General features: G+C 43.9%; 1 protein-coding gene across 1 annotated transcript; it reads right to left on the bottom strand.

Moving 5' to 3' along the window:
- Positions 1–7,419: 7,419 nt before the first annotated feature.
- LOC119322386 (serine/threonine-protein kinase Nek6-like) lies at positions 7,420–11,112 on the bottom strand. Its single transcript, XM_037595887.1, has 13 exons — positions 10,668–11,112; positions 10,484–10,550; positions 10,347–10,412; positions 10,159–10,205; positions 10,022–10,067; positions 9,810–9,890; positions 9,670–9,712; positions 9,529–9,575; positions 9,065–9,146; positions 8,906–8,955; positions 8,735–8,808; positions 8,605–8,656; positions 7,420–8,516 (listed from the first exon to the last, which is right to left on the bottom strand). Exons 1-13 carry the CDS (start codon positions 10,751–10,753, stop codon positions 7,668–7,670), a joined length of 1,590 nt encoding a protein of 529 aa, XP_037451784.1. The 5' UTR covers positions 10,754–11,112; the 3' UTR covers positions 7,420–7,667.
- Between the last annotated feature and the right edge of the window lie 12,750 nt (positions 11,113–23,862).

The following is a 23,862-nucleotide window of genomic DNA, read 5'->3' as shown; positions in this document are numbered from 1 at the left end:
GGTTCCTACATATTCTACGAAGATTTTTATCGGTCAAACTGCATAACAACATACGTTGTTCCCTTTGTCATCGGTATGTTACTTGCCCGAGATTTGATCGTCGGTATCCAATACCTAGTTCAATCTCGTTACCGGCAAGTCTCTTTACTCGTTCCGTAATGCATCATTCTGTAACCAACTCATTTGGTCACATTGCTTGCAAGGCTTATAAAGATGTGCATTACCGAGAGGGCCCAGAGATACCTCTCCGACAATCGGAGTGACAAAACCTAATCTCGAAATACGCCAACTCAACATGTACCTTCGGAGACACCTGTAGTACTCCTTTATAATCACCCAGTTACGTTGTGACGTTTGGTAGTACCCAAAGTGTTCCTCCGGTAAACGGGAGTTGCATAATTCTCATAGTTACAGGAACATGTATAAGTCATGAAGAAAGCAATAGCAACATACTAAACGATCAAGTGCTAGGCTAACGGAATGGGTCATGTCAATCACATCATTCTACTAATGATGTGATCCCATTAATCAAATGACAACTCTTTTGTCCATGGCTAGGAAACATAACCATCTTTGATAAACGAGCTAGTCAAGTAGAGGCATACTAGTGACACTATGTTTGTCTATGTATTCACACATGTATTATGTTTCCGGTTAATACAATTCTAGCATGAATAATAAACATTTATCATGAAATAAGGAAATAAATAATAACTTTATTATTGCCTCTAGGGCATATTTCCTTCATATAGTTCATCACGAAGTTCTAGCAACTTGGTTATGGTGACTAGAGAACTCTATCAATCACTATCTTATCTGGAAGATTAACTCCCACTTGATTCAAGTGATTGTAGTACCCAGACAATCTGAGCACATGCTCACTGCTTGAGCTATTCTCATCCATCTTTTAGCTATAGAACTTGTTGGAGACTTCATATCTCTCAACTCGGGCATTTTCTTGAAATATTAACTTCAACTTCTGGAACATCTCATATGGTCCATGGCGTTCAAAACGTCTTTGAAGTCCCGATTCTAAGCTGTTAAGCATGGTGCACTAAAATATCAAGTAGTCATCATATTGAGCTAGCCAAACGTTCATAACGTCTGCATCTGCTCCTACAATAGGTCTGTCACCTAGCGGTGCATCAATGACATAATTCTTCTGTGCAGCAATGAGGATAATCCTCAGATCACGGATCCAATCCGCATCATTGCTACTAACATCTTTCAACATAGTTTTTCTCTAGGAACATATATAAAACATAGGGAAACAACAACGTGAGCTATTGATCTACAACATAATTTGCAAAATACTATCAAGACTAAGTTCATGATAAATTAAAGTTTAATTAATCATATCACTTAAGAACTCCCACTTAGATAGACATCCCTCTAATCATCAAAGTGATCACGTGATCCAAATCAACTAAACCATGTCCGATCATCACGTGAGATGGAGTAGTTTTCAATGGTGAACATCACTATGTTGATCATATCTACTATATGATTCACGCTCGACCTTTCGGTCTCAGTGTACCGAGGCCATATCTGTATATGCTAGGCTCGTCATGTTTAACCTGAGTATTCCGCATGTGCAACTGTTTTGCACCTGTTGTATTTGAACGTAGAGCCTATCACACCCAATCATCACGTGGTGCCTCAGCACGAAGAACTTTCACAACGGTGCATACTCAGGGAGAACACTTATACCTTGAAATTTAGTAAGGGATCATCTTATAAAGCTATCGTCGAACTAAGAAAAATAAGATGTATAAAAGATAATCATCACATGCAATCAAAAATATGTGGCATGATATGTCCATCATCATCTTGTGCCTTTGATCTCCATCTCCAAAGTACTATCATGATCTCTATTGTCACCGGCACGACACCATGATCTCCATCATCTTGATCTATATCAATGTGTCGTCACATGGTCGTCTCATCAACTATTTCCCTTGCAACTATTGCTATCGCATAGCGATAAAGTAAAGCAATTATTTGGCGCTTGCATCTTATGCAATAAAGAGACCACCATAAGGCTTCTGCCAGTTGCCGATAACTTCAACAAAACATGATCATCTCATACAACAACTTATATCTCATCACGTCTTGACCATATCACATCACAACATGCCCTACAAAAACAAGTTAGACATCCTCTACTTTGTTGTTGAAAGTTTTACGTGGCTGCTACGGGCTGAGCAAGAACCGTTCTTACCTACGCATCAAAACCACAACGATAGTTCGTCAAGTTAGTGTTGTTTTAACCTTCTCAAGGACCGGGCGTAGCCACACTCGGTTCAACTAAAGTTGGAGAAACTGACACCCGGTAGTCACCTGTGTGTAAAGCACGGCGGTAAAACCAGTCTCGCGTAAGCGTACGTGTAATGTTGGTCCGGGTCGCTTCATCCAACAATACCGCCGAACCAAAGTATGACATGCTAGTAAGCAGTATGACTTGTATCGCCCACAACTCACTTGTGTTCTACTCGTGCATATAACATCTACGCATAAAACCTGGCTCTGATACCACTCTTGGGGAACGTAGTAATTTCAAAAAAAATCCTACGCACACGCAAGATCATGGTGATGCATAGCAACGAGAGGGCAGAGTGTTGTCCACGTACCCTCGTAGACCGAAAGCGGAAGCGTAAGAACAACGCGGTTGATGTAGTCGTATGTCTTCACGGCCCGACCGATCAAGCACCGAAAGCACGACACCTCCGAGGTCTAGCACACGTTCAGCTCGATGACGTCCCTCGAACTCCGATCCAGCCGAGTGTCGAGGGAGAGTTCCGTCAACACGGCGGCGTGGTGATGATGTTGATGTTCTACCGTCGCAGGGCTTCGCCTAAGCACCACTACAATATTATCGAGGAGGACTATGGTTGAGGGGGGCACCGCACACGGCTAAGAGATCAATGATCTATTGTTGTGTCTAGAGGTGCCCCCTTGCCCCCGTATATAAAGGAGCAAGGGGGGAGGCGGCCGCTCAAGGAGGAGGGTGCGCCAAGGGGGGAGTCCTACTCCCACCGGGAGTAGGACTCCTCCTTTCCTTGTTGGAGTAGGAGAGAAGGAAAGAGGGGGAGAGGGAGAAGGAAAAGCGGGATGCACCCCTTGTCCAATTCGGATCAGAGGGGGGCCTCCTTCCTTTTGGCCTCTCTCCTCTATTCCCGTATGGCCCAATAAGGCTCATATACTCCCCGGCAAATTCCCGTAAATCTCTGGTACTCCGAAAAATACCCGAATCACTCGGAACCTTTCCGATGTATGAATATAGTCGTCCAATATATCGATCTTTACGTCTCGACCATTTCGAGACTCCTCGTCATGTCCCCGATCTCCTACGGGACTCCGAACTACCTTCGGTACATCAAAACACATAACTCATAATATAAATCATCACCGAACTTTAAGCGTGCGGACCCTACGGGTTCGAGAACTATGTAGACATGACCGAGACACATCTCCGGTCAATAACCAATAGCGGAACCTGGATGCCCATATTGGCTCCCACATATTCTACGAAGATCTTTATCGGTCAAACCGCATAACAACATACGTTGTTCCCTTTGTCATCGGTTTGTTACTTGCCCGAGATTCGATCGTCGGTATCTCAATACCTAGTTCAATCTCGTTACCGACAAGTCTCTTTACTCGTTATGTAATGCATCATCCTGCAACTAACTCATTAGTCACATTGCTTGCAAGGCTTATAGTGATGTGCATTACCGAGAGGGCCCAGAGATACCTCTCCGAAAATCGAAGTGACAAATCCTAATCTCGAAATATGCCAAATCAACAAGTACCTTCGGAGACACCTGTAGAGCTCCTTTATAATCACCCAGTTACATTGTGACGTTTGGTAGCACACAAAGCGTTCCTTCGGTGAACGGGAGTTGCATAATCTCATAGTCATAGGAACATGTATAAGCCATGAAGAAAGCAATAGCAACATACTAAACGATCAAGTGCTAAGCTAACGGAATGGGTCAAGTCAATCACATCATTCTCCTAATGATGTGATCCCGTTAATCAAATGACAACTCATGTCTATGGCTAGGAAACTTAACCATCTTTGATTCATGAGCTAGTCAAGTAGAGGCATACTAGTGACACTATGTTTGTCTATGTATTCACATATGTATTATGTTTTCGGTTAATACAACTCTAGCATGAATAATAAACATTTATCATGAAATAAGGAAATAAATAATTTGCCTCTAGGGCATATTTCCTTCAGTAAGAACATCTAGCAGGGCAAGAGGCATTCATAATACCTCCTTCCTTGAAATATCGAGCTTTAAGGACACAGGCACACAGGGAGGAGGGAACTTGGAGAATACGCCATGCTTGCTTCGCGAGAAGATCTTGGTTGAACGCTTCGGGGTCTCTAAAACCCATTCCTCGCTCTCCCTTGCCAGCACACATTTTTTCCCAAGAGATCCAGTGCACCTTGCGCTCACCATTCACCGCACCCCACCAGAATTTTGAGGAGATAAAGGTCAGATTCCGGCACATCTTCTTCGAGAGGTGAAAACAGGTCATCGAGAAGCGAACTCGATCGAATGAAACCCAACGAGAAAAAAAAAGATAAGAACGAGCCGAGCTAGTAGCTCCAGCGCGAGGGGCAAAAGCTTGAACGAGACAGAAGAAGCACTCGCACCATGCGAGATACATCAGTTGTTTGGTTTGTAGCATTAGGTTATCACGCCTAATCTTAGTCATGTCATAACATCATAGACATGTGTTTGGTTTATTGCCACATTTTTTTAGCTGCATGGTCCACATGTCATAAGCTAACTTTTCATCAAATCGTGCCACATTTGTTGTTGCCATTATATTAGCCACACTTTTTATGACGGCCACAATTTCTTTAAGATTAATTGTGGCAAAGTTAGTCATGATCCAAACATGCCCATAGTCCCCACAGCTGTGGAGGAGGTTTGAACTTGGGAACGTATTTGATGCACCGGAGCATTTGATGCTACCTGTGCACCCGGTCTCTATAACTACCATTTGAAACATTGAAAAAACATTGGGCCCATTCTGATCATCAACATATTTTGTCATTTTCGTTTCCCATATTATGTTTTGACTTTGAATCTGAAAAAAAAATATCATGATGTATTCTTGTTACAATTACAACATCAAATATATTCAAACTTATTCGACGTTTGTAAGATGGCTAAATCAACGAGTGCATCGGTAGCATCAAATGGCCCAGTGTACTTAGTTGTTTCCCGTTTCAACTTCTTCCATGTGGTGACCTGTAGCGGCTCCCGGCCACAATGCCTCTAAGATTACTTTTGGCAAAGTTAGCCATGAACCAAACATGGTCGTAAGCTCACAGCAGAACATCAATGCTCCCCCTAAAAAAATGCAGAACAATGATCCTCTGCGATTTAGACTTCGAAGTCACCCTGAATTCTCAGCGAACAACCTACCTTGTGCCAGCTGCTTTCCCGCGGTTTCAACTTCAGGGATCAATTCCAGGACATGGTACAGTAGCGGGACACCGATCTATGACGTCGAGGCGAGCTGGGATTGATTCCTTCCTGGAGAATGATGGGGTTGGATTTTGTTTGCTTCAGGGCACGACAATGCTCCTTGCTTGGAAGCACAGCGAAGGGAGAGGTACTCATTTCTCAGTGCTGCAATGCAGCATGATGTTGCTGCTGCAGACAACCAATATGACAGTACAAGGGAAAAGATGGCATGGCATGACATGCCTGTAAAAAGTCTCAGGGGTGAGAAAGACATGATCAATCGGTGAGGTCATTGCCTCTTCTATACTGCCAACAACCACAGAGGGATTTTTCTTTTCAGCGCTGTGGTGTAGGTAGATTTATTTTCTGACATCATGAACTCCTATGAACTATGATTTGCTTCTGCAACTAGTATTTTTTATCAGGACAGAATTCGAGAGTAAACTGATACTGCTGTCGGCAGATGCTGGTTTTAAACATATAATAGTACTCATGTTTGGCAATAACCAAATTTTGGACCAAAGAAACATGAGTAAATTGTAGAAAACCGCCGCGGCTGGGGTATCAGAAAACCATCATCTTTGATTAAAAAATCCAAAAAAAAACCACCACTTGTAAGATTTGCTCGTTTAACCAGTTTTCTGACCGCTTGGGCCCACCTGTCGGGTTGACGTGGCACCTATAGACGGCGTGGGGGAGACGGGCGTTAGGCCGTTGGCCCCTGGCGGTTAAAACAGCCCAAAACAGTTAGCCTCTCTCTCCTGGTCTTTCCTCTCTCTCCCTGACTCGCCGCCGCCGTCTCCACCATATTTTTGCCATGGTCATTTTTTGAGCAACTGGTAGGAGCGCTGCCTTTTCATTGCCTTTTCATTAAGAGGGAAATATGTACATGTTGGCATGTTTTGGAAAGAACGGGTACATGCCGGAAACCCCACAAATCATGCCCTAACCCCATATGCGAACTACTCCTGGTTGTGGTATACTCTTGGTCGAAAGGCCAATTCCCTATGTCTGATGTCCTCGAAGGTAAGATGAGCCACCTTGATGTACATCGTACGCGTGCCGTTGAGGACACAACGGTTCCGCTCCTTCTAGGCATTCCACATACTGTAGATTAGGTAGCCGCTGAGGCACCTCCTTTGACCATCATCCAAATGCCGCACACATCCCTCCCACCATGTGTCCACCGATGGTGAGGTGGATGCCATTACCGGTGAGAAATGTCCGTCCGCCCAAGAGAGCACCAACAGACGGATCGCCGAAGTGAACGGGCAGCCCAGAGGTGGAGGCGGTCTCTGGGGGCCTAGGGCAGAGCTGATAGACAGGGCCTAGGGCGAGGCGGTTGGCCGTGAGGATCCTGTTGTCAAGGACGGGCCAAGAGAAAACTCTGCACTTCGGCTCAGCATGCGCTCGCCAGATTTTGTCAGCCGAGAATCATGTATGTGAGCCAATGAATTGCGACGTGTAGGTGGAACTAGCCGACTATTCACCGCTGGCATGCCTGTTCCAGGAAATGGAGTCAGGTCGAAATGGAGCCATGGTTTTGTGGAAGGATCGGTTGGAATCGTCTGTGAAAGCATCCCCCCCATACAGAATTTCAATGTGACTTGGCCTGCATTTTCTCTGAATTGTTTCTCTTCAATGAGGACACAGAAATTGCCTACTGCCTCTTGTTCCTCATCACAGTCAGTCCTCGGTACCAATTTGTAATCATGAACTCCTATGAACTATGATTTGCTTCTGCGTCTATTTTGTATCAGGATAGAATCCAAGAGTAAACTGATGTTACTGTCAGCAGAATCTTGCTTTTAAACATATAATAATACCCCTGTTTGTCAATAACCAAATCTTGGACCAAAGAAACAGGACATGTCCACATTCACAAATTATTACTATCATGTAAGGAAATAATTGGGAATGAATTCGCTATGGTCTCCATTATTGCTTGAACCTTGTAGAAGCACACAATCAGCAGGTGATGTTGTACAATGGATAACTCATAACAGAATAGTTAGTGCACACAAATGTGCGCAGTCATGAAAACCATATACATCAAGATAAATAAACTCAAGCCTCAGTCAGCACAATCATGAATTTTAGTGAAGCTATATACACTCTCCAAACAGGGAACACTCACTCACACACAAGATTCTCAAATTCTATCCACTAGATCAGTCATGGGGACCCTCCAAGCTTTGGTGGAGTCATGAGACTTTTCGTCAGCCATATCGCGGTCTCTCTAGATGAGACAGCTCCTTCGCCAAACGGTCGAAGAACACCTGCGAGCTCATCAAGCCTCTCCTGCTCCAGTAGCTTTGCACATATCTCAAGAAGTGACTCTAGAGCATCAGCTCTCTGCTGCACTATGTTCAGATGATCAAACTCGGCAGGTGCGCTGCCTGCATTTCCCAATTTTAGCGTGCTCACTGGTGATGATTCCTCCGTGACAACATCTACATCACCCATGCCTTGTTTTACTCCTTGACAAGACTCTGTCTTCACACCCTTCCTGTGCTCTTGCACCACTCCAATCGTCATTTCATCATTTGGTATCGGTGCCTCATTAACCTTTTGACTTGCACTGTTAACCGGCGCAGCCTCTACTGGACTGCGGGTTCTGATAGTTTTAAGACGTATTGTCTCATCAATCTGTCCATCAGTTGTTGCTGCCAAATTCTCCTCTACATGTTGAGGTGATAAAACATGAGCTGTTAGCTCTTCCTTGTTTCTGGCTTCAGGATCCACTGACATTTGCAAAATGCAGGCATCCTGGGTACCAACAGTTGATAGATCTGAATAGTTTGTCGACCTGTCTCTTGTTTCTGATGTTTGCTCTGCTGCTGCTTGTAATGCTTCGCTGGATCCGCTGGCTTTGCCGACTTTCTTTCTGCCGCCACTTGGTTTTCTTGACTGCTTGTCTCCCAGGTTACTCTTGTTGGGTTTTACTGGAAGGTAGATTGGAGAGCAGTTGACTGATTCAGCCAGATATGGCTGGAAATATGGGTGTCTCAATAGCTCCCCAGCCTGTAAAATATATATTCATTTAATTTGCATGCTATTCATGTATCGACGGCTTTGGTTGAAACAGTTGAACAAAGCTTCTGGTACTTACAGTTGGTCTATGTTCTGGATTTTTCCTCAGCATACTCTTAACTATCTGCTTCCTGTGAAAGAATGCTCAATTTGGTAAAAACAAAGTTGATCCGCCAGTACTGAGAGATCATTTAAAATGAGGTACTCACAGTGACGATGAGTATATTGGGGGCATTGGGGATATTGACGATCTGTTTATTTTGTTGACTAATGTTGCCATGTCCTTCACACACACATACAAGAGTATTTCATGAGTTGCCAACATATGTAGAGAGAAACTGAAGCAGGTAATCAAAAGATTGTGTTGTATGAGCACTAACTGTAGCTTTGAATGCAGAGCGGTGTGCTAAAATCTCGAACATACAGCAACCTGACAGGAAAAGAAGAAAGACAAGCTTTTTGAGCAGCTGTTTAATTCTGTCAATCATTATCACAGAAGACTAGAGTTAACTTCAACAGAAATGGTAGTGGGAGCTCACCAAGCGACCATATATCAGATTTGTAACCATAAGGTATGTCCGCGAGTATTTCTGGGCACATGTAGTTTGGGGTTCCTACTACCTGAAAAACATAAATTTGAAAAGTGAGAAGTGGAATCTGGCCAGTCGTTTATATATATCTTACTTGGGTCTCAGTACATGTTTGAAACATACTGAAATGCTATGTATTTATTTTCATGAACATTTATTCATGTTATATAGTTTTTGCTTTCATGTTTAACTGTTGGTAATGAACTGAGTGGAGATGGAAAACCATATTTGAAGATTAAAAGATCGAAGTATTAATTTATTTTTTGAAGAAGTTTTACATGAATGGTGGTTACGCTCGTACATTCCGTACTTCACTGTGACTATACGCTAGTAACGGGTGGTTGTAAATGACTGAACGTGTCCTGTCAGTTACATGTACATCAATAATAAGTTAGCAAAAGGTTGAGGCGTACCGACGAGGCAAGATCCTCCATGAGTAATTTTGCTAACCCGAAATCAGCTGTTCGGAGAGAGAATGAACACGCACGTCATGATATTTTTCATCTGAGCAATGAAGTTGTGCAGTAATTTGAGCCTACAGATATATCTCTTACCAAGTCGTATGTTGTTATCCTTGGTTAACAAGATATTGGAACACTGCAATGCAACAGGTGTGAGGAAAATGTTAGGCGATGCTAATGCCTTGGTAGTGGTAGAAATGATGAATCCATGGGGGCCGGCTGTGTTATTTTACCTTGAGGTCACGGTGGAGCACGCGGTTGCAGTGCAGGTAGTCAAGGGCCAAGAGCAACTGTGTGAACCACCGGCACACCCTCTTCACATTACACAAGCACCAAACATACAGTGAGTTTGTGAAGCCTGAAGAGATATTTTCTACAGTACTGCTCATGGCTGTAGGAGTAGTATTACTGTTCATCTGATTACAGTAAGTAGTAGTGTTGGTACCTCTTCCGAGAAGAGGACGCCTCTTGCCTTCTTGATCCTCTGCGCCCTGTGAATTGGACGTTAGTGAAAGCAGCAGGTAATTAAGGTGAGCAGAGAAACGCAGGGCGAGGAGGCAAAGTGCAATGAGATGTTCTTACATGTCACCTCCTTCGCAGTAACTTGTGACGATGCAGACGGAGGTCCCCTGCAACCACGAAACAGATTCAGTTCAGTCTTGGCGACGAGAGGAACACCCACCCCAATCAAAATTCTAGTCTAGTCTAGTCTAGTTTAGAAGAAGAAGAAGAAGAAGAAAAAGAAGAAGAAGAAGAAAAATGTGTGGTACCTCGTCGACCCATCCGTCCTTATACTCGACGATGTAGGGGTTGCTGAGGCTGGCCATGAGGGACATCTGCAGACGGACGGACAGCTGAGCTAAGGCGTGGGATTTGCGAGGGTTTATTAAGGTGATTGAGTGATTACCTCCTGGTAGGCGGTCCGCTGGAACTTGTCGTTCTGCTTGGTCAGCCGGATCTTCTTCATCACGTACCTGCTTGGTCAGCCAGCCAAAGATTGGGTTGGTTCAACGGCGGAGAAGAGAAATCTATCTGAAGAAGCGAGGCTGCAGCTGCAGAGGAGAAGGAAGATTGAAGAGAAGAAGTAGAACCTCTTCTTCTCGGCCTTGTGGTGGACGAGGTAGGCGGTGCCATAGGCGCCCCGGCCGATCTGCTCCACCACCTCGTACTGCTCCATCGGATTCCTCTCTCTCTTGTGGCGAAGTCAGTGTTGCTGGCGGTGGCGGCTGGGCGCGTATAAATGATTCTTCGATGGCGCTCAGGTGAGAACAGGACACGGGCACGGCGCTGCCCCTGCTGATGATGGTCGCGGAGAGGAGAGGAGAGCGTGCATGCACTGCACGGCTGCACGCGGCCCGTGTCCACGCGTATGGAAGTGGCGCAATAATGGCCGGCGCGTTCCCTCGCTCTCTGTGTGTCGGGTTGGGTGTGGTCGAGGAGGAAGACGGAGACCAAGGAAGCAGCAGCAGCAGCCCGTGTGTTTGTTAGCTTTCCCTTGATTTTAGGGGTGGTTAGGGCGTGCTTTATGTGGAGCTCAACTAATTAATCCGTCGTCGTCGGTTTCATCATTTCATTCTCTGGCGGTCGCGGCGCGGTGCAGCGTGCATAGAGTGAGTTGAGTAGTGGAGGAAACGTTGCGCCTGCGGGTGCTGGAGTGGGCTCCTACTGACTCACGGTGGATGGAGTAGTATTTTCTCTCTCTCTTTTTTTCTTTAAAAAAAGAGTCACACATGTATTAATAACATCAGCAAACGTGGCATCTCTCTCAAGTCTGATGAAAGAGAAATCCACTCAGAGAGAAACGTGTGCGTGTGCGTGTGGGGTGGGGTCGGCTGCTCCTGCTTGCCTTTTCCCTGTGAAAAGAGCACCGACCCTTTGATCTGGTATGCTCTGGCTGGCATGCAGAAGAATCAAGAAGAGCATTGCTATGCAGCCGATGCTTTCAGACGATACTCAGACGACGTTGCCCATCAGGCCGTTTGTTAATTAGATTCATGTCAATCTCACGGTGTAGAGTCTGCGTCGGCTGCACATCGGCCATACCATGTCGTGTGTACATCAATTTCGAATCAAGAAAGGTTTCTCCGTTTCACACTGTCCATGGCATGTGACAACTGTAAATGCCGTCAGCTCCACTCCACTCGCTGGTGTGTGTTTAATACTCTATGGATAGCCAGTGTAATAAGTACAATGGCGAGCAGTTTTACCTTGTGGCCCCCCATGCAGCAGCACTTCCATGTGCATTTCCTTGTGCGGCGTGCAGTGCAGCGTGGATCGCCGCCAGTGCAGTACTAGTACAAGTCAATGTCCAGATTTTGCGCCTCGGCAGTCTGCACGCAGCCCTGCTCTCTCTGTGCTCCGGTGAACATGCTGACTGCGACACAAGACAAGGGCACTAGTAGGCGGCGAAACAAATTCACTAAATGAACTCTCCACCAAAGTATTTCACCCGGCTAATCTTTTTAGATAGCGTCCCACGCATCGGCGCTATACTACACTGCATAGCCTCTTGTCTGATCGGTGCTACACGCCTCGCGGTGTGGCATCCCAGGGGCTAGGCCGGGCCCCACCCCTAGTAAAGTAGCGCACAACTCATTTCATCTGAAAAAATGCTCACATTTGCTCAAGTCTTCCAAGTTTAGGCAAACCCCCAGTTCTTCATGTATTTTGAAATTTGTATGAAAATATGAGATGATTGTTGGGTGTTTAGCATATGCATTGGAATTTTGTTAGGATTAGGGTTGTGGTTCTTGTTATGTTGGGGTTAGGGTTATTGTTCGATTTCTACGTTAGGGCTAGGGTTTGGTTATGTGACTAGGATTTTGTGTTAATCTTCACATGAGTACTATGAAATATATTTTTGTGTTGTGTTGTTTTAATTATTTTAGAAATGGGGAGAACATGTGTTTATGTCCATCATCCTCAGAACGGGAGGATTCAGAGAGGGATTTGAGAGGGGGCGAGAGAGGAAACCGTGGCGCCCCCTCTCTGTTCGCCAACTTTGTGTGCAGGCTAGCCAGGGAGGGCCGGCCCGGGCCGATTACTAAGTCACAGTGTAGCGCCTTACAGAGAGGCGCTACACGAGGTAGTATAGCGCCTATGAGTTGAATACTACTTAGCCAGGGATTTGGCCCGGCCTAGCCCTCGGTGCCACGTTGGCGAGGCGTGTAGTGCATGTTAGACGAGCGCTATACAGTGTAGTATAGCACCGATGCGTCGGGCGCTACCTGAAAGAGTTGACTGGGTGAAATAGGTTTGCGGAGAGTTCATTCTATGAATTTGTTATGCCTCTGGGTCATTTTTGTCAATTTACCGCACTAGTGAGAGTACTTACCACACATGGACATTTAGAAAAAAAATTACCAAACTTAATTTATTTGAAATAACAGTTACATCGTCCTATATGAAGAGGTGCAATTTTGCTCAGAGGATGCTCAAACCAATCCTTGGTGATGAAAATCTAGCTATAGCAAGCTCCCGAGCAACCTTATTCGCTTCTCTATAATAATGTTCAAAACTAGTGAGAGGAAGAATGTCCAAAACAAGTGAGAGAAAAATCACACGAAGAAGAAATAACAATCAACAAAAACTGCCGCCGCCGCTCCCAAGGAGCGTCCTCCGTTCTTCATGATGTCGACGACCTCCACGTTATCATAATTAATAACAGGATGGTTGCAGCCCGCTTTTTGTGCAGATAAGCAATATCGTAACACCAAAGCTTCAGCCATCAAAACATCAACACACCAGTGAATCTTCCAATTTCCTGCAGCAATGTTTTTTTCTTTGTCACCTCTGATTAGAGCACCAACTGTGCCTCTAAGGCCCTTCCCAATGCTCCATGGTGTATAGGTGCTAAGCATGCCACATGGGCAAAAAATCTGATGTGGCAAGGTAGTTAAGAGGAGAGAGATGAGTTTGGTGACCCCAGGAAGAACCAATGCCAAGCGCGCGAACCTATGCAAAACACTTAAAATGAAAGAAGTTTGCCCAATGCATGAAAGACTTTAGTTGTTAAACAATTAAATGAAGGAAGCTTAGCACCAACAAACTAAGCATCTATGCATTGGGGACATTGGTTGCTAAACTTTTTAATGCACCTAGCACCCCATCTTAGCACCTGGGCATTGGAAGAGGCCTAAGCATGTCTTGATCAAAAGATGCATCAACATTAAATTTTATAAACCCTAGGAGGCCTAACCCATCCCCTCTTTTACTAGTTGCATTGGGGGAGGAAGCATTAATATAGTTTGATGTTGTAGCACGAATCCCCATAAAAATCAGACAAACATTTTAAGTCTTCCCATCGTAGACCATGTTACGTAGTATTTCTCACCATAAGTACCAAGAAGTGATAGTGATTAACTCACGGACATTCTAAAGGCCCACAATAGATAGATCTTAGTCTCGCAGAAGAAGTAAGGGCATCTCCAATGCCAACCCTCAAACAACCCGCATATTTCGGACCGTGCTGTCCGGACTGCGAAACCATTCAACTCGGGCATGTATCGTTCTGCAGGGCGGTCCATATGCACTTTCTCCGCAAATAGGATCAAGACATGGGAGGCCTTGCGGGACAACACCCATGCCCGCTTCTGACCACCCTAGCCCACCCAAAATCATTCTCCATCGCCCGCGCACGTACCCGCCCTGCACCAGCTGCCCGCATTCATGCCGCTGTATAAAGGTCACTCCACATTGATGCCCGACCATTGAAGCGGCGCACCGGCCGAGGGCCCCGCACGCGATGTGTCCCCGGTGTCCGCGTCTGTTCAATGCCGGAGACACATTACTGGACGGGAAAGATATCTACCACGCCTGTTTAATGCCCAGTCCATCCATATGCCGCCATTAAGCAGGCTTACCGGCCGAGAAGCCCACTCTGATAGCGTGCATTGACACACTCGAACACCTGGCCTCACCGGAACCCTCTATTTAAAGGTGGCCACACCTGGCTAGCTCACGCCACAACACAAGCCGCTCCACATCCTCCTCCCCTACACCGCATCCGCCATGGTTGCATGTGGCAACGCTTTGTGGGAGAGCCTTTACATGAAGATGAAGCACGAGGTAGCCGCCCTTGCGGGCGCCTGGTAGAGCCACCGTGCCAGGCGGATCAAGGCCAGCATGCCGGCCAGCTCACCCAGGTCTTCGACGACGAGGACGACCCCATGAAGCTCGAAGGCCAAAGTGCTTAAGTGTGAACAGTGCCCACGTCTGACAACTTTTAGCGAAGGGTTGCAGCCGGTCATAACACCGAACGACTGGCAGTTCTCGAGGTCGCCCCTCCATTGGCACATCTCATCAAGGTAGAGATCGTGTCCCTTTTTTAGGTGATATGATCAATGATTTTGATTCCCCCACCAGCGCATAACGTCGCGAGCGTATCAGGAAGTGGAGAGGCTGTGGCATGAAAAGGGGAACCCTTGGCTCTTCCGTGGCTTATAAAAGAGGGGAACACCTACGGTTATCGCCTTACGCCTTCTTCCACCTCCCGATGTTGCCTTTCCAATCTCGAGAGCTACAGCGCCCTGCCTTGTCCCTCCATGGCGAATCCCTTCCAGCTCTTCCCCAGCTTCAGCCATGGCCGGATCTGGTGCAAATGGCAAGTGGGACGCCTCAATCGTCACCAAAAACGACATCGAGGAGTTCAAGCGGGTCGGCTACTTATCGGCCGACATCTCCCATCGGGCCCCCGAGGAGGGCCAGATCATCCCCACGCCCAAGCCGGGCGAGAGGGTGCTACGTCTTGAGCTTGTGTTGGTTTTCCTTGAAGAGGAAAGAGTGATGCAGCAATAGTAGCGTAAGTATTTCCCTCAGTTTTTGAGAACCAAGGTATCAATCCAGTAGGAGGCTCCTCAAAAGTCCCACACACCTACACAAACAAACAAGAACTCTCAACCAACGCAATAAAGGGGTTGTCAATCCCTTCACGACCACTTGCGAAAGTGAGATCTGATAGAGATAGTATGATAAGATAAATATATTTTTGGTATTTTGTAATATAGATTGGAAAAGTAAAGATGCAAATAAAAGTAGATTGAAAGCTTATATGATAAAAGATAGACCCGGGGGCCATAGGTTTCACTAGTGGCTTCTCTCAAGATAGCATAAGTATTACGGTGGGTGAACAAATTACTGTCGAGCAATTGATATAAAAGCGAATAATTATGAGATTATCTAGGCATGATCATGTATATAGGCATCACGTCCATGACAAGTAGACCCACTCCTGCCTGCATCTACTACTATTACTCCACACATCGACCGCTATCTAGCATGCATCTAGAGTATTAGTTCATAAAGAACAGAGTAACGCATTAAGAAAGATGACATGATGTAGAGGGATAAACTCATGCAATATGATATAAACCCCATCTTTTTATCCTCGACGGCAACAATACAACACGTGCCTTGTTGCCCCTGCTGTCACTGGGAAAGGACACCGCAAGATTGAACCCAAAGCTAAGCACTTCTCCCATTGCAAGAAAGATCAATCTAGTAGGCCAAACCAAACTGATAATTCGAAGAGACTTGCAAAGATAACTTAATCACACATAAAAGAACTCAGAGGAGATTCAAATATTTCTCATAGATAAACTTGATCATAAACCCACAATTCATCGGATCTCGACAAACACACCGCAAAAAGAGTTACATCGAATAGATCTCCAAGAAGATCAAGGAGAACATGGTATTAAGATTCAAAGAGAGAGAAGAAGTCGTCTAGCTAATAACTCTATGGACCCGAAGGTCTGTGGTAAACTACTCACAACTCATCAGAGAGGCTATGGTGTTGATGTAGAAGCCCTTCGTGGTTGATTCCCCCTCCGGCGAAGCGCCGGCGAAGGCTCCAAGATGGGATCTCGCGGATACAGAAGGTTACGGTGGTGGAAATAGTTTTTCGTGGTCGCCTCTGATGTTCTCGGGGTACGTGGGTATATATAGGAGGAAGAAGTAGGCCGGTGGACTCCCGAGGGGCCCACGAGATAGGGGGCACACCCGGTAGGGGGGCGCGCCCTCCACCCTTGTGGCCTCCTTGATAGCTTCTTGACTTGCACTCCAAGTCCTCTGGATCACGTTTGTTCCAAAAAGATCGCTTCCGAAGGTTTCATTCCGTTTGGACTCCGTTTGATATTCCTTTTCTTCGAAACACTGAAATAGGCCAAAAAAACAGCAATACGGGCTGGGCCTCCGGTTAGTAGGTTAGTCCCAAAAATGATATAAAAGTGTAAAGTAAAGCCCATAAACATCCAAAACAGGTAATATAATAGCATGGAACAATCAAAAATTATAGATACGTTGGAGACGTATCAGAGGGTAGTATTCCTCCCCCACTTTATTCGGGGGCTAGGATTTCCTTTGCACCCCTTTGTGAGGGGGGTGATGTTCTTTGACGGGCTAGATTTGCATGATCTAGCCCCAACTCCCTCATCCATATTTCGGCCTTCATCATTGTTTGTGAGGCCCTTCTGCGAGTTCAGCCACACTTTGGCCTGTGGTTGAAAGTGTTCAATGTCAAGCCGCAGGTGGTCAACGGCGCCCAGGCGGACTGCGGTGAAGCGATGATCGGCAAGCTGACACAAGTCCAATGGCCGGAGGGCAGGTTTATCGACACCATCAAGGTGTGGCAGAAGGAGTGGTTCTACATCACAGAACCAAGGAATGCGGCATGGACGACAGCTCCCGAATTCAGATCCGGTACCCCCGCGAGATTGACCTTGTGGACCAAAAAAGGTCCTAACTAGGGGCCCGCGGGTGAGGTGAAGATGTTGTAGAAGCGCGTCGCCAACATAATGAAGACTGGCGCCCAGCTGACCAACGTGGTCCAGATAATGCTCAAGTTGTTGGGGAACATAGTAATTCAAAAAAATTCCTACGATCACGAAAGATCTATCTAGGAGATGCATAGCAATGAGAGGGGAGAGTGTGTCCACATACCCTCGTAGACCGAAAGCGGAAGCATTTAGTTAACGTGGTTGATGTAGTCGAACGTCTTCACGACCCAACTGATCCAAGTACCGAATGAACGGCACCTTCGCGTTCAGCACACGTTCAGCCCGATGACATCCCTCGAGCTCTTGATCCAGTTGAGGACGAGGGATAGTTTCGTCAGCATGATGGCGTGGCGTTAGTTGATGTCTGCTAGAACTACGTTGGTATTTGCCCAAAGAGGAAGGTATGATGCAGTATAGCGACGGTAGGTATTTCCCTCAATGATGAGACCAAGGTTATCGAATCAGTAGGAGAACCTCCTCACACCACGTAAACAGCACATGCACACAAATAATAAATACTCGCAACCCGACGTGTTAAAGGGGTTGTCAATCCCTTCCGGGTACGGCGCCTGAAGATAGGCAAAAACGTGAGGTAAAAAGTGGTAGATAGGATAAATAGATCGCGGAACAAATAAATTGCAGCAAGGTATTTTTGTATTTTTGGTTTAATAGATCTAAAAATAAATGCAAGAGAAAATAGATCACAAAGGCAAATATGATGAAAAGAGACCCGGGGGCCGTAATGCATTAAGAACGATGACATGATGTAGACGAGATCTGTTTATCTATTGCGGCAGATATAGATCTCATCTTGTTATCCTTATTAGCAACGATTCATACGTGTCGACTCCCCTTCTGTCACTGGGATCAAGCACCGTAAGATCGAACCCACTACAAAGCACCTCTTCCCATTGCAAGATAAATAGATCAAGTTGGCCAAACAAAACCCAAATATCGGAGAAGAAATATGATGCTATAAGCAATCATGCATATAAGTGATCAAAGAAGACTCAAATAACTTTCATGGATAAAAGCATAGATCTGATGATAAACTCAAAGTTCATCGGATCCCAACAAACACACCGCCAAAATATTTACATCATATGGATCTCCAAGAGATCATTGTATTGATAATCAAGAGAGAGAGAGAGAGGAAGCCATCTAGCTACTAACTACGGACCCGTAGGTCCACAAAGAACTACTCACGCATCATAGGAGAGGCACCAATGGAAGTGGTGAACCCCTCCATGATGGTGTCAAGATTGGATCTGGTGGTTCTGGACTCTACGGCGGCTGGATCAATATTTCGTCGACTCCCCTAGGGTTTCTGGAATATTTGGGTATTTATAGAGCAAAGAGGCGGTTCGGGGGGCATCCGAGGTGGGCACAACCCCCTAGGGCGTGCCTGGGCCTCCTGGCGTGCCCTGGTGGGTGCTGCTTCCCTTGAGCAGCCCCTCAGGTGCTTCCTTGGGCCATTGGCTTTCTTCTGGCCCAAAAAAATCCTCCAGGAGTTGAGTTGGGTTTGGACTCCGTTTGATATTGATTTAGCAACTGGCACTAGGCACTATGTCAATAGGTTAGTACCAAAAAATGATATAAAATGACTATAAAATGATTGTAAAACATCCAAGAATGATAATATAACAGCATGTAACAATAAAAAATTATAGATACGTTGGAGACGTATCAGCATTCCCAAGCTTAATTCCTGCTCATCCTCGAGTAGGTAAATGATAAAAATAGAATTTTTGATGTGGAATGTTGCTTATCATGTTCATCACATTCTTTTCTTTTTAGCATGGACATATGGATTTTTATATGATTCAAAGCAATAGTCTAGTTTTGACATGAAGACTTTAATACTCAAGCATACCAACAAGCAACCATGTCTTTCAAAATATCAACACTAAAGCAAGTTATCCCTAGCCCATCATGCTCAATCATTGATCCAAGCACACTCAAATACTAGCTACACCCAATGCTCAAATACGATCATAGTGCCCCTTAGTTGGTTCTTTATAAGAGAAGATAGAGACTCAAATTCAAAATAAAAAATTGCATAAGTAAAAGAAAGGCCCTTCGCAGAGGGAAGTAGGGATTTGTAGAGGTGCCAGAGCTCAAAGCTTAAATTGAGAGATAAAATTATTTTTGAGAGGTATACTTTTCCTACCAACGAAAACGACTTGGAGCATCCCAACACTTTCCATGCTAGATACATCATAGGTGGTTCGCAAACAGAAAATAAATTTTATTCCTTTTTCCACCATAACTTTCACTTTCCATGGCTAGCCGTATCCACGGGTGCCCTCCATACCAACACTTTCCAAGGAATTTATTATTTGACAACATAAAGTAAATTCATTTATTCATTTCGGGACTGGGTATCCCTAGTACCTTTGTCGTACTCTCGTGCAATGACAAGTGAATAAACACTCATCGTGAGAATTACACATCTAGCATGGAAAATATTGGCTACCCTTTACCACCTCGTTAGTAGTAGAGCACACGAAAGAGAAATTTAGGCAAAACTGGTTTAAAGGGTTTTGGATGCACAAGTAGTGATCATACTTAGTGCAAAATGAAGGCTAGCAAAAAGATTGAGAAGCAACCAACAAAAAGCGTAAAATCTCATACCCAAGCATTAAGCATAAGTAACACCGAATAATGCACCATAAGTAGGATATAAATTTCATTGCATAACTATTGACTTTCGTGCTTGCATAGGGAATCACAAACCTTAACATCAATATTATTACTAAAGCACAATTAATCATCAACATGACTCACATATCATATCGTCATATCTCAAAACCATTACTAAGAATCAAGTTTATTTTGTCCAATGATCTTCATGAAAGTTTTTATTATATCCTTCTTGGATATCTATCACTTTGGGACTATTTTCATATATTGCTTTCGATAAGCTCAACAAATATAAGTGAAGATCATGAGTATAATTTTTTTCTTTCTCTCAAAATAATCTAAGTGAAGCAAGAGAGAATTTCTTAAAAATTAACAAAGCACACCGTGCTCAAAAAGATATAATGAAGTACTAGAGCAAGTCCATGGATCTAAAAATTTAAGTGAAGCATAGGAGCAAGCATAGCATAATTTTTGGGTCTCTTAAAAGGGTGTGTCCAGCAAGGATTCAACACTTAAAACACAAAGCAAAACAAGCAAAGACTCATATCATACAAGACGCTCCAAGCAAAACTCATATCATGTGACGAGTAAAAATATAGTTTCAAGTAAAATACGGATGGTCGTTCGAAGAAAGCGCGGATGCCACTCGGGGGCATACCCAAGCTTAGTTGTTTGCTACTTCTTTGAATAATATCTTGGGGTGCCTCGGGCATCCCCAATCTTAGCCTTTTGCTTATCCTTATTCCTTCATCCATCGTAAGATTACCCAAAACTTGAAAACTTCAATCACACAAAACTCAAACAAAACCTTCATGAGATCCGTTAGTATAAAAAAACCAAACCACTACTATAAGTACTGTAGGAAACCTATTATTATTTTGTTTTGCATTATATCTACTGTATTCCAACTTCTCTATGGCAAAAACTCATCAAAGAAAACCATAGAATCATCAAAACAAGCACACAACGCAAAGAAAACAGAATCTGTCAAAAATAGAACAGTCTGTAGAAATCTGAAATTTTCAAATACTTCTGTAACTCCAAAAATTATTACATAAATTGGTGGACATGTGGAATGTTTCTATTAATCCTCTGCAAAAAGAATCAACTTAAAAGCTCTCTCCTGTAAAAAATGACAACGAATCTCGTGAGCGCAAAAGTTTCTGCTTTTCAGCAAGATCAAATAAACTTTCATCCAAGTCTTCCCAAAGGTGTTACTTGGCACAAACACTAATTAAAACACAAAAAACGCAATCATAAAAGTAGCATAATTGTGCTAACACTCAAGAATATAAAGCAAAAAGAAAAAATAAACTTTATTCATTGGGTTGCCTCCCAACAAGCGCTATCGTTTTGTTGCCCTAGCTAGGCATAACGCATAGGATCTAAGTGTTGTCATCTTTGGTTCTAGATCCATAAGATGCCCTCATGATTGATTCATATGGTGGCCTAATTCTTGTTCTAGGGAAGTGTTCCGTACCCTTTCTTAGTGGAAATTGAAATTTAATATTGCCTTCTTTCATATCAATCACGACACCAATAGTATGCAAAAACGGTCTACCAAGAGTAATTGGACAAGACAGATTGCAATCAATATCAAGAACAATAAAATCTATGGGCACATAATTCCTATTTGCAAGAATAAGAACATTATTAATTCTTCCCATAGACTTCTTAATAGTAGAATCCGCTAAGTGCAAATTTAAAGAGCATTCTTCTATATCAGTAAGACCAAGCACACACTAGTACGCGCTGGTGCTATACAAACGGTTTTAAATCCCTTCTCCGCGACGGCATTTGAAACCGTCGCCAAGTGACTGTGGGCGATAGGGGGGTCCTTCCCACACGACCCAGAAACCGTCGGGGATAGGCCCTCCTGGCACACAAGCTGGCTCGTGTGCGATCGAGCGAGGCATGGAAATCCAATTGTTTCCGTTCGTATGTACATCCCACATGGTGAATCCCAAAAAAACATTTTCGTTTGTATGTGTATCACACACAGTCAATCCAAGGAGTACGTTTCCGTTCTTATGTACATCCCAAACAATTAGGCCACTATAGTCGTGTGAAAAAGGTGGACATCAACATTTAATCTGCTGATATGTTTGTGATAGGTACGTTATCGTACACGGTTCAAGAATGTAAAATGTGTGCCTCTACTAACGCCAACGTGTACATTTTCGTATCTGTGTGCGATTGGTATTCTACAAGCCAACGTATACACATGCACACTGGTTTGAAACGTTTGCCGTATTATCATAAATCGCACATGCATATGAGACGAAACCGTGTGTGCGTGTGAAGGGCATCGCAAACGTCAAAGAACCGTCTATTTTCTTTTTTTCATCGCACACGTTGTTTTCTTTCTAACCGTGTGCACATTATTTTATTCGCTCCTATAGAATTTTTTTGGCTGTAATTTATTATTCGAGTTGGAATTTTTGAAATATGAAACGTGCAATTCAAATTCTCAGGACAATGGTTCAACAAAGAATCCATAAATAAAATTTTCAGTACAATATGTTCAGTAATTACAGGATTAGACAACAGTTAATTATGATGAACCACAATATTTACATGCGGTAAAGGTGAAGAGACAAGTGTAAACTATTTTGACTGCCGATGTTGTTGAAGAAACGGAATGCCCATAATGTGCCTTCCTGCATGCCATAGGGACGAACAACTTTTGTCCAACCCCTTGTGACGATCGCCCGCTCATCCTTCACCGCCTTCAGGAAGACTTCTAGAGCATTATCATGATAGCATGAATTATATACTTTAACCTTAGTTGCCTCCACTCCGATCATGTAGTTTGCAAGGTAATCATCAGTAAATAGCTTCGGAAACCACTGAAAAGAGAAAAATATCAGATCATGAGGTCTAATAGAGTAACTTGTTGTGGGCAAGGGGAAAAGGCAACAGATTACTTACCGTCCTAAAGTTCACTGATGTCTTGGACAAAGTGTAAATAAAGAGCTTAATTCCCATCACTCGTTTCTTTCGCCTAAAAATCTTTCTTAGTTTCATCACTTGACGTCGTTCATGAATATCTCATTGCCCCATACGCAAAAGGGATCGAAGCGTGGATCAGTACCGCTCATATACGTACCTACAAGCAACGAGTAAATGTTAGAAGTTAAATGAGATTGCACAAATGATGTAAAATACAACTACCTACATTCCTAAGTTCAAGTATTATTAGAGATTTCAATATGAACTACATACAGATGTATATAGAATTATAGATATAGTTTAGACTAGAATCTAGATTCACTCATTTTGCTCCTTATGTAGTCTATATTGGAATCTCTAAAAATACTTAAATTTAGGAATATATGGTGTATAAGACATGGGATGCAGCTAACCTCGATGGCAAACAACAACATCCCCCATTGTAGCCCTGTGTAAGTACATGGAAAGACAATGTTAACTACAACAGGGTTAACATCCACCAAAAATAGCAAATGGTATTAAAATGGCAACATTTGTAGTGATATCTTCATTGCCAAAGAGTAGCACGGTAGCAAAGGGATGGATTAAAAATGGATACAACTGTTAATTGCAACAGGCTTAACAACATCCTAATTCATGTTTTGTAAGTTTGAGCCATTGAAATACAACTGTTTAAAAATGGATACAACTGTTAATTGCAACAGGCTTAATGACCATTAAAACCGGTACTGATAAAAATGCAATTGGCAGAGTTAAACGTCACAAGGCAAGTGCTGCCAGAGCACATAATGGCCCAGTTGTCTATAAAAAGATAGGGGAACTAGCTAAAACGTGTTAGGCATGTTTACTACAAGATGCTTAAGACATCGACCGTACAAAACATAGCCATTAATTGCAACTGGTATTGGTAAGATTG

Source organism: Triticum dicoccoides, chromosome 6B (assembly GCF_002162155.2).
Source record: "Triticum dicoccoides isolate Atlit2015 ecotype Zavitan chromosome 6B, WEW_v2.0, whole genome shotgun sequence".
Taxonomy (NCBI): domain Eukaryota; kingdom Viridiplantae; phylum Streptophyta; class Magnoliopsida; order Poales; family Poaceae; genus Triticum; species Triticum dicoccoides.
This window is presented reverse-complemented; position numbering and strand designations above follow the sequence as displayed.